General features: G+C 33.1%; 1 protein-coding gene across 3 annotated transcripts in view; it reads left to right on the top strand.

The window, feature by feature from the left end:
* Positions 1-11,133, top strand: part of LOC143074535 (inter-alpha-trypsin inhibitor heavy chain H3-like) — a 39,295-nt gene extending 28,162 nt beyond the window's left edge. For all 3 annotated transcript variants that reach the window (XM_076249948.1, XM_076249944.1, XM_076249953.1), the window contains 8 exons: positions 647-810; positions 2,323-2,614; positions 4,291-5,000; positions 5,627-5,708; positions 6,896-6,988; positions 7,376-7,489; positions 8,365-8,757; positions 9,821-11,133. In XM_076249948.1, coding sequence (XP_076106063.1) covers positions 647-810; positions 2,323-2,614; positions 4,291-5,000; positions 5,627-5,708; positions 6,896-6,988; positions 7,376-7,489; positions 8,365-8,757; positions 9,821-10,092 — 2,120 coding nt within the window. In that variant the 3' untranslated portion in view covers positions 10,093-11,133. The remainder of the gene's footprint in view (positions 1-646; positions 811-2,322; positions 2,615-4,290; positions 5,001-5,626; positions 5,709-6,895; positions 6,989-7,375; positions 7,490-8,364; positions 8,758-9,820) is intronic.
* Positions 11,134-12,133: the final 1,000 nt, after the last annotated feature.

Here is a 12,133-nt window from a genome sequence, read left to right as displayed (position 1 = left end):
TTAGACTACTCTTCACTACTGACACAGAAATTAACAACTGTATGGGCACCGTCTAATGTAACCGTTGCCGATTACAAGTCATGTTGGACGACAATATTGCAAACTCCGGAATGTATTTTTTTGTTTAGTAAAATAATGTTTATGTCGTAAAACTGCTTTAGATATATATTATATACAGTATATGTATAAATATTGATTGATAGCCACTTGTTATACTGTAGAAATCAAAAAGCCTTTTTACATCAAATTATTTTATTTTTCAGCAGGTCCCCATAACATAATAATGATTATATATCAAAATAAATTATTCAGCTATAATTGTACTATGCATATATTAAGAATAAAAACTAGTGTACAATACAAAAGAGGGACGAAAGATACCAGAGGGACAGTCAAACTCATAAATCGAAAATAAACTGACAACGCCATGGCTAAAAATGAAAAGGACAAACAGACAAACAATAGTACACATGACACAACATAGAAAACATAAAGAATAAACAACACAAACCCCATCAAAAACTAGGGGTGATCGCAGGTGCTCCGGAAGGGTAAGTACAAAAATGCATGACCGAAGAATAACTGACAAGCTATTAACTCTGCATTTGCATGGAAGAATATAACTTTTAATTTATTTTCTGCACAGTTCGAAACAGATATGCGATTGTGGATAGAACTTCGCCGACATCAGCCTTTATAAGATATAATCCATCACGTGAAGATCAAATTCGAGCTTCGATGCATGGACTCTCGGGCTTGTTCATCGTTGAATATGATGTTGATAGAAAATTGGATGCTGGCGATGTGCTAGTAAGTTAGTTTTAGATCGAAATTGCATAAACACTTTTTTTATAAAGATTAAACTGTTGGTTTTCTAGTTTGGATTGTTTTATACTATTTTTGGGGCCCTTTATAGCTTGCTGTTCTGTGTGAAAGCAAAATCACAAAAATACTGAACCAAGGCTCCGTACTGACGACCGTATTTTGACCTATAAATGGTTTACTTTTACAAATTGTGACTTGGATGGAGAGTGGTCTCATTGACACTATTACCAAAACTTAGGGATATATATGTGACACGCGTAAGACGATTTTCACCATTTTGTAAAGTTTATCTTTAGTGGGAAAGTTAGCAAAATTTACTTGAATACAGCTCTCTATGATATTGAAAACCTTTTAAGATGCAACTGTAAGATATGCCAATCTTCATTTATACCAGAGCAAAATACAAACATCTCATGTTAACTATGTATGTTATAATGACTTTACAGTGGGTAATTAAATCTCGTACGATACTTTGAAACAGCTAATTGGGTTATGCAGATGTCATCTGTTTCTGAGCAAAATGATATTTTTTTTAAAACTAAAGACACACGAGTAAATACCGGTATTAGTGTAATTTATCAAGACCAACACCCAAAAAAATAATTACAAGATATTCCTTGTTATGGCTTTCCAAACGTTCACAATATTTCATTGCAATAGTTAGTGATGACTTACTCTGATTCTTCAAATGTTAACTAAATAAATAGAGATTTAAATGACTTCAGACTTTTTAAAAATAATATGATTTACTTTCTACTAAATTCAGTTATATTTCACAAAATTATGCTTATTCCCAAGTAAGAAATATTGTTAGGAGTACTTTTATTTATGTTTTTTTTTCTTTTCAGTAATATAATCTGGAATTGATTATATTTTTAGACTAGATTAGATCTTGATTTGTGTTATATATACTCGATTATTATTGAAGACCGTATTTTGACCTCAAGATACGCTATGTTTTTGCGTAACTTTTGTTTTTGTTTCAATATCGTATACCTCGCATCTCATCTCCTTTTTTACATCTGAAACTACGTGTGATACCTGTGACTTCCTTGTGCCAAGTTTATCAAATAGTCTTGAATATGAAACCAAGCGAAGGGAAAAGAATGATCATGCATTTTTGGACTTAATTGCTGACCATTAACAATCATAAAAAATATTGATGACCACTTATACTTATAAACTTTATTCATTGTGCAAAACCTTCCCGAAGGGAGTTAATAATTTTCTTCTATACTTAATGAAAAAGCACAATAATCAGAACGTTGCACTATTCTTCAGAATTAACAAAAAAAAATATTTCTGTGTATTTCACGAAAAAAAAATTCATTGTGACATTAAATTGTGTTTTGGTCTAAACACATTTGACATAAGCGGAATAACTCTAATCTGGCTAATAACTCTTTACTCTGACTCTTCCAAGAATGCAATAATTGACTCTGGTCGTTAAGCAAGCAACGATTAATCTAATCTTACTATTTATTTATTTATTTACAGATTGTCGATGGCTTCTTTGTGCATTTCTTTGCCCCGACTGGTCTCTATCGAATGGCCAGACGGATTTTGTTTATATTGGATACAAGTGGTTCAATGATTGGTACAAAAATGCAACAACTAAAAGATGCTATGATGCAAATTTTAGACGATTTACAAGAAAATGATTTATTCAACATCATAGAATTTAATGATAAAATATCAAGATGGTCAACCGATTTGCCAGTTGAATATGCCACACCTGATGCAATAGATTCTGCAAAAACGTTTATCAAGAATTTAACTGCTGATGGATGTAAGTATGTGAACATGTATACGGAATATATTGTTTCTATGTTGTGATGTTATGCTATTGTTTCAGAAAAAGGGAGACGGTTTAGTACCATTAAAGCGTTTAATCCCGCTGCAAATGTTTGCACCTGTCCTAAGTCAGGAATCTGATGTACAGTAGTTGTCGTTTGTTTATGTACTTTATACGTGTTTCTCGTTTTTATATAGATCAGACCGTTGGTTTCCCGTTTGAATGGTTTTACACTAGTAAGTTTGGGCCCTTTATAGCTTTTTGTTCGGTGTGAGCTAAGGCTCCGTGTTGAAGGCCGTACACTGACCTATAATGGTTTACTTTTGAAAATTATTATTTGGATGGAGAGTTGTCTCATTGGCACTCACACCACATCTTCCTATATCTATGTATACGGAAGTCGGCTAAAAATATAGATTGTTTAAAATTCGTTTCTCATTTAGCTTAAACAATTATAAAGTAAAACTACGATTCATGCGATCTCTGGATTGGTTTTCATAAAAGTCTAAGTCATAACAAAACCTAAAACATTATTTAAGTATTAAAGATTATCCACTTTAAAACCACTAAACTGTCTCCAACAATTTCCCATTACGCATTCCTGTTATTGTGATAAGCCTTTGTTAAAGATTTTCGCTAGAGAGAATGACATTAGAACAAATTTAAATGATGTAGACAAGTACAAGTTTTGTCTGCACATTTTCAAGGATCAGCTTCATTTAAATTTATATGTATTTTTATTAACTGAAAACCTGCAGCACACCATAAGTGAAGGTTTGATAAACATAGGTAAGCACACTCTTTAATATAGTATACTTATGGTATCTCCTTTTTGGTAGATAGTCTTATTAGCAATCGTATTACATCTTTTTAATATTTGTGTAAAGTAAACTAACAATAAATCAAATCAAAACTCCATCATAATTTTTTTTTTATTATATACATAGACAACATCATGACTATAAAGAAAAGCGAAATAGAAAGAAAACCAATCAAACAACAGCTCACAAAACCGTGACGTAAAACACAGAAGACCAATCAAACAACAGCTCACAAAACACGCCAAACACAGAAAACCAATCAAACAACAGCCCACAAAACACGTCAAACACAGAAAACCAATCAAACAACAGCCCACAAAACACGTCAAACACAGAAAACCAATCAAACAACAGCCTACAAAACACGTCAAACACAGAAAAAAAGAACATGATTGCAGATATGACCAGAGAACCATACCCGTCGTCTGCATATATTATATACGGTCAACCAAATCATTACGGTGTCCGTTAAACATTCAAAGGACAACTTCATGTTTACGATTTGTAACATTTTTTTCAATAGCCTCCCATCTCAATACACAGCAAATTCTATATTAGGAAACCTTCATTAAGTCAACTCCAGCAATATATTTTATTTATCTGCATACCCTTCCGGAACAATACCAGATTTTGATGGGGTTCGTGTTGCTAGGTCTTTAGTTTTCTAATTTGTGTTTTGTGAATTGTTGTGTATCTGTTTTTATTTTCTTGATTTAGTCCTGACGTTGCCAGTTTATTGTCTACTTATGAGTTTGAATGTGACTTCAGTATCTTTCGTCACTCCTTTATTAAAAATGTTTACTATGAACATTGAAAATAAAAAAAAATGATTGATGTTATAATTTTCAGGGACGAATATTAATGACGCTGTGTTAGAAGGACTAAGTGCAATACTGAATAAAAACATAAGTGATAGTGACACTACACCTGTGATAATATTTCTGACAGATGGAGATCCAACAGCTGGTGAAACCGATACTGCTAAAATATTAAACTCGATACAAGGACGAAACACAAGAGGTGTTCCGATTTTTAGTCTTGCTTTTGGTGAAAATGCTGATTATAATTTTATGAAGAAAATGTCGGCTCAGAATAATGCTTTTTGTAGAAAAATATATGAAGCTTCAGACGCAACACTTCAATTGACAGGTTTTTATGATGAAGTGTCATCAGTTTTAATTTCTAATTTAACATTCCAGTTTATTGGTAAAGAGACAGTTAAGTCATCAATTACGAATGCCTTAATTCCAAATTATTTTGAAGGTTCAGAAATTATTATTACTGGACAACTAGCCTCGCGAGATTTGCAAGAGTTGAGACTTTCCGTCACGGGTAACGGATTAAATGGCACAATGGAACTGAGATCAGCTTCTAATATTTATATACACGGAGCAGATCATAGTGAGAAAAAGAAATTTGAAGGATTTAGTTATTCTCACATTGCAGAGAAAATGTGGGCTTACTTAACAATAAAACAACTTTTAAACGATAGATTGCGAGAGTTGAATACGACAATGAGACATGACATGAAATACCGAGCTTTAAAGCTAGCTCTTAAGGTATGGTTTTTAACATCTTTTGACTACATTTCTTAAAGAACAAAATATATAATATAGTTAGTGGAAATGTATATAAAAAAAAACTCATCAAAGATACCGGGCTTATCATGTGGTTGGCCAGACACGCGATTCGTCTACAAAAAACTCCACATCTCCAAAAATTAAAGGCAAAATAAAGTGAAATAAAGTTTCAAAAGTGGTGATAGAAAGCAATACTTTATTTCTTTATGTACTCAATAATTACATCGTGTTTTTCTCTCACACATACATTGTATATATAAAAAAGACGATGTGGTATGCTTGCCATTGAGACAACTATCCACAAGAGACCAAGATGACACAGAAATCAAAAACTTTAGGCCACAGTACGGCCTTCAACAATGAACAAAGCCCATATTTAGCATAGTCAGCTATGTAAAACAATACAAACGAGAAAACTAACGGCCTAATTTATGTGCAAAAAATGTAAGAAAAACAAATATTTAACACGTAAACAAACGACAACCACTGAATTACAGGCTCCTGACTTTGGACAGGCACATACATACAGAATGTGGCAGCATTCTTTAGCGACAATTACGTATTATAATCTGTGGAAAAGATTAGATATCTATTTTATTTTACAGTATAACTTTGTAACACCATTAACATCTATGGTTGTGACTACACCTTTAAATAGAGGTCAAAACAACGTTATAGATCCTAACGGTAAGTATATTTTTGTTGCTCTTGCGCAGGGGAGAGGTCAGATTTCTCTTCTCCGAAACACATGTTCAAAATGTTAATTGTTTATACATGACTGCAATATTTTCTTGATCCAAATCGGGTTGAGCAGGTCAATAATTCTTACGAACGACAAGACCTATAAAAATAGCAACTTGTGAAAGTTGATACATGCATTATGTCAACACTGTGCAATTTTTTTTTTATCCAAAACTGGAATACTAAATGCATATGTTATAAAATAAATGCAAGTGTTTTGGTTCTAATACATCCTTGGCTTTCAAACATTCTGCTTTGGGCTTTCCTGATGAAGGTAAATCCAGTAAAGCGTTTTGAACGGATGCAATTTCAAATGTGTTGTTTTCATGTTTTCAAATGCTCTATTTATGTTTATTTCATTAATCAGTTTATCAGTATTGTCGAATTCTGGATGAAGCATGGCCATTTCAGTAATATTTATGTCAACACAAGGTTGATAAACTCTCCGCGAAATAAATTCGTAATTGACGTAAATGTATGTTACTTTGGTGACTTAAAAAACTCACAATAGATACTTTTAAACAATTAAAAAATTCCAGGAACTACATCAACATGGTATAATGGCGAGAACATCGTATTTGAAATACTTTTTTTATCCAAGATATAAGATGATTTTTTTCTTTCGAAATTTTGACTTGGTTGATTAAAGAGAGAACTTCTGTGTTTGTGTGGTTCTTTCCAATGTACTTATGTCGTACTATAGTGTGTATTCATCAACGACATTCTTATTTTATTATGTAATGATTTAATGGTATATATTATAGATGTATGTTATGCGTCGCTATAAGATACCAGGAAATGTCTAGTCACTGTACTACAGAATGTTATTAGTACAATGTATAGAGTTTATTAGTACTTGAGAATATCAAGAACGCGTTAAATGCAGTATATTTGAATTCTTAAAATACAAAGGTACCTTAATTGGTAGTTGATATTTTGTTTTTTGGTTTGTTATGTCGTTGGGTTGTCTCTCTTTGACATATACAGTGCACATCCTATTATCCACAAGAAATACGAAATGGTTTTTTATTCAGTTTTATTTATTTGACAGACATATTTAATGTTTATACCAAAATAAGTCCTGTGTGTTCATTTCTTGTAACATATTTATATGAATCATTTTGTTTTTTCAGACAACGAATTTGGAGCGTCAGATGATCCATATTCTTATTGGAGTAACAACATTCCACAAGCACAAGCTTTTACAATGACTTCGCCGTCCTTTGGTACGTATATATTTTTGTATTGATTAATGCTTTCAGTGTTTCATATTCAATTTTAAAATTGAAAAATGCATAATAAAATGAACTGTAAATACAGATATTATTGCGTGCATTTATTATTGCGATTTGTAATTTTAGACTTAAATGCGCTTTTTTTTACGATTTTGAGAAAAGTTTTAATTCATATAAAATGTTTCAAAATGCGATTTTAAATTATTGCGTTTACATTTCTGATGCATTTTTGTGTACATCAAAATATTTTGGTCATCTGGTAGTCATTTGAACGAAATAAAATAAAATGTCAGAAATTTCTAAATGGCTTAAGAGTCTTAAAAGAAATAAGGAAATATTTGATCTTATACTAATAGTACATATTTTTTTATAATGTAGTTGACAACGATCCCCATTTTATAGTACACATGAAAGGGATTGATACATCTGTATGCTTTGATATCATGGGTATACCTGGAGATATTATTAATCTAGTCAGAGACGAAATTTCAGGTAAATGGGTTATACGACCCTTACAGCTTATGTTCTTTGTAACCAAAGAGTTCAACTTTCCCACCATGTTAAGCTTTCTCGCGAATAGTTTGTTGGATATTCATTGTTTATCAGCTGAAAGCTTAAACAAACTTATTAACAATCTTTGTACTTGTTTGGCTTTATAAATATTTTGATATGAGCGTCACTGATGAGTCTTATGTAGACGAAACGCGCGTCTGGCGTACTAAATTATAATCCTGGTACCTTTGATAACTATTATTGAAGCAAACTTTATCTCTGTAAGTCTATTTGTAGGTTCTTCCTGGTTTTAAAAAAGGAGGGGCGAATAATACAAAAGGGATATTCAAACTCATTATTCGAAGGCAAAAAAGTTAAAATGATCAAAAGAAAAACAACAATATCCAAAATACAACCACGAAACTCAAGACTAAGCAGCACGAATCCCACTAAACCAAGAGTGATATCAAGTGCTCCGGACGGTTTAGCAGTTCCTACTTAACACATTGCACCCGTCGTGACAACAGCTACACACAAAACAACAAGACTTCACCAATCAAAAGTTGGTAAGAGTGAATCAAAAACTTAAACAAAATTTTGCGGTCATAAATAGTGATGTTTAAGTGAATTTTATGGTTTTAACAGGTAGGCTGGGTAAAAGCTATTCTTAACATTAAAATCTTTCTGTAGCCTCACTGCATTTACTAAGCCAATTTAATTGAGTCTTCATCTGCCATTTCGAATACATTTTAAATACATAGTTTCATGGTATTGATGGTATTGATGGTATTCAAAAAGGAACTTCATATTAGAAATTGGTGATACTTCTTTTCTTTAGGAGGTAACAGGCTTAAACAGTTTTGATTCTTTCACAGGTATTGTTGTTAATGGCATAATTGTATCAAACAAACGAATATTTATCAGAAAGAAACGAAAAGAAGATGACAGCAGCCAAGAGCTAAAAACCTATCTTGGAAGTATAGTAATTTCTGGTTTTGGAACGCATATAAGCATTACCCCTGAAAGATGGATATTAAATGGTGATGTTCATAAATGGTTGTCATCAGAAGTAATGACATCATATAAAACAAAAATTGTAACAGACGGGACAGGGGAAATGATTGTTGTAATGTTTCCAAACAGAATTACGTTATTAGTCATGAAACATACGAGAACCAAGTCACAAAAACGTGCAGGAAAGGTTGATTTCCTGGGATTTTATATTGTAGAAGATCGTGGATTTTCTGAGTCCACTCATGGTTTACTAGGTAAGTCATTCCATAGGCTTTTTAATTCTTAAACATACCATTCGCCATTATAACCGTTATGCTTAAGCATTTACTTTTTATAAATTTAATTTTATTGTCATATATATAAAAAAGATTTGAGACATAAACATTCTAAGAGATAACATATAAACGTAATATAAATACTAACAAGGACAAAAACACATATCTAGGAAAACATATTCCATAAAACATGTACAAGTAAAAAGCAAACAATCTTTTTATAAAAAATAAATCAAGAGTCTCTTGTCCTCCGTTCTAATGTCTTTTTAAAAAAGGACCAGAAGCCTTCTACTTCTTTTACGTTTGAAGGGCTAAGAAGATATTTGCTCATTTTCTAGTATTATACCGTGGTGGATACCAAACTAAATTTGTACCTCAACTTTTAATACCACGTACATGTTAATCATTAATTGAAAACATAGAAATTCAGTGGCTATCAAAGATACCTGATTTATGAAAAACTCCTAAGCTGAATGACTAATGACAGTAAAAGAGGGACGAAAGATACCAAAGGGACAGTCAAACTCATAAATCTAAAACGAACTGACGCCATGGCTAAAACTGAAAAAGACAAACAAACAACAGCACACATGACACAACATAGAAAACTAAAATAAACAACACGAACCCCGCCAAAAAACTAGGAGTGATCTCAGGTGCTCCGGAAGGGTAAGCAGATCCTGCTCCACATGTGGCACCCGTCGTGTTGCTTACGTGATAACAAATCCGGTAAATAGTCTTAATTCGGTAGGTCACATTTATGAAAGGGAAGGGAATTGTAGTTACGACGTAAGGAAAATATCCGTGAAACGGTTATTCCATAACGGTCAACCAACTCGTGATGGCGTAAATATATGCGGTATAGAAAAGTTCTTTTACAACCATAACCTATGATCGTCATTCATGATAACAATCTTGTTTAGCGAATACTCATCGGAATATTCGGAGCTTTCAATTTTCTCATCATATTAGTATTGTTTTTGCTCTCGCGTTGTACTTTCTCATTTTTCATTCAAGAAATACATTTTATATTACATTTTAGGGCAATTTTTATACAGAAAAGTGACATTAGAGAAGAAAAAGACTCTTAAAAATGGACGCACTCGTGGCAAATTAAAAGTTCACGGAAACACTAGAAAGCCACGAAAAGTGTTTGCATCACTAGGCAGACGGTTGAATTTAGCAACTAACTCTAAAATAGAATGCTGGATGGTACAAAATAATGGCAAACGATTATTAGATGGCAATTATATGGACTATATTAATAGGAGGAATGTTACCGATTACATTAATCGTCTAGGTGGAGGAGGTTGAATATTACAATTACTCTGTTATGGAGGAGGTTGAATATTACAATTACTCTGTTATGGAGGAGGTTGAATATTACAATTACTCTGTTATGGAGGAGGTTCAATATTACAATTGCTCTGTTATGGAGGAGGTTGAATATTACAATTAATCTGTTATGGTTATAATAATTTAGTGTACACTATTGTATATATATGGTAGATAAGCTGTACAGAACGAATCATTCATTTTCAAGTATAATTACAGAAATATGTAACGCATAAATTACTCGAACACAAACGCCAATCAAGTAGACACTATTAATAGATAACAAGTTTTAGTCTCAATTTCTTTAGTTTCTCGAAGTTCGAAAATATTTGCTAAATCCGCCCTTCGCGGCAGTAGTTAATTGTGTTGGACGTATTCGATTAAATATTTGAACACTACGTTTCTCGACGAGGATAGCCTCATGTACTAAACTCTAAAAGCGATACAAATGCATCTCGATATTTTGCCTAATGACCTGCAGAGTCCTTTTCTAATAACTTTGTATGGTAGTGTATAATTATGTTTAAAATCCTGTGAAATATGTTTTATAACACTGCAAAGAAGCAGGAAGAATTACAGATCTTTTATTGTATGATAAATTTTAGTTATGAATTACTTCAGTATTCTTGTCTCTTCAATTTTCCCTTCGATTTCTCAATAAAACTGTTGAACAGATGGATGATGATTGAGTATTTGTTATAAAATTTTCATATTATATAGGTGCAATAAGCGCACACGACTCTTTGCAATTGAAATGTGAATAAAAGGACGCCAACGAGACAATCCAACGTCATATATATAGAGCAATTGTTTACGATTGTATAAGTAGTAATGCACAGATACATATGAAAAATATTGTTATACACATGCACTGCACCATGAAAATATTTGCAATTAAACACATTTTAATGGTGAAAAGGTTGTTTATATCGTCAATGATGAGACATGTATTGTATGTTTCTGATCAAAGTCATATGAGCATATAATTTGATTACTTAGTAAAAACAACCATAAACTAGAGCTTTTTATTGCTATGTCATTTGATCACTTATGAAGAGTTGTTTAATTGACAATCATACCACATGTTTTTTCGTTTTTAAATCTATACGTTTCTGTATCTCAAGCTGTGGTCACACCTTACTGGATAGCACGAACGGACGTCTAACGGATAAAAGTCCGTTGGTAAATTTGTGTCTGGTCAAAACAAGGATGTATAACAGACAACGGATACAAAACGGACAACTACCCGGATGTTCAACGGACACTTCATCCGTTGGACGTCCGTTAAAAGTTTTGAACATGCTCAAAATTTTCCACCTGACAAAACGGGCGTCAACAAATAAAACGTACGCTAAACAGACGTCCAACAGATAAGAACGGACGTCTAAAGCCTCGGTCACACCTTACCGGATAGCTCGAACGGACGCCTAACGGATAAATAAAAAGTTATCCGTTGAAAAATTTTTATCCGTTGGGAGTCCGTTGGTGTACTAACGGACATGTAACGAATGCCTAACGGACACACAACGGACATTGAAAGTATGTGAAACGGATACGTACCGGACAGAACGTACGTCGAACGTACATCCAACGGACGAGTACCGGATAAAACGGACACCTAACGGAAGCGTAACGGATAAAACGGATGAACAAAATAATCTGAAAATTAAAGGCAATAAACCATCTAAAAATTAAAGGCAATAAACCATCTGAAAGTTAAAAGCAATAAACCATCTGAAAATTAAAGGCAATAAACCAACCCGCTGTAATATCTCGTCGAACATTTCTGTGGGCATTCGAAGGAAGGGTACAAAGGACTGCCACTCCCCCCGCCTAAGTTCTGTCATGAGTTGGTCATATAGACCAAAACTGCGTCGTCTTTCAGGACTAAGCCATGGTCGTGTCCACCATCTCCTTTGTCTTCTCCTTCTTCTCCTTTCGACAGCTATAATGTTTATATTTGCTACATTTAAGTTGAGTCTGGCCTGAATAAGAGCTGCTTGGTAGCGAAGACGTGCTC

The sequence above is a fragment of the Mytilus galloprovincialis genome, chromosome 1, assembly GCF_965363235.1.
Source record: "Mytilus galloprovincialis chromosome 1, xbMytGall1.hap1.1, whole genome shotgun sequence".
Classification (NCBI taxonomy): domain Eukaryota; kingdom Metazoa; phylum Mollusca; class Bivalvia; order Mytilida; family Mytilidae; genus Mytilus; species Mytilus galloprovincialis.
The sequence above is the reverse complement of the archived record's forward strand: the minus strand, read 5'-3'. Positions and strand labels throughout refer to the sequence as shown.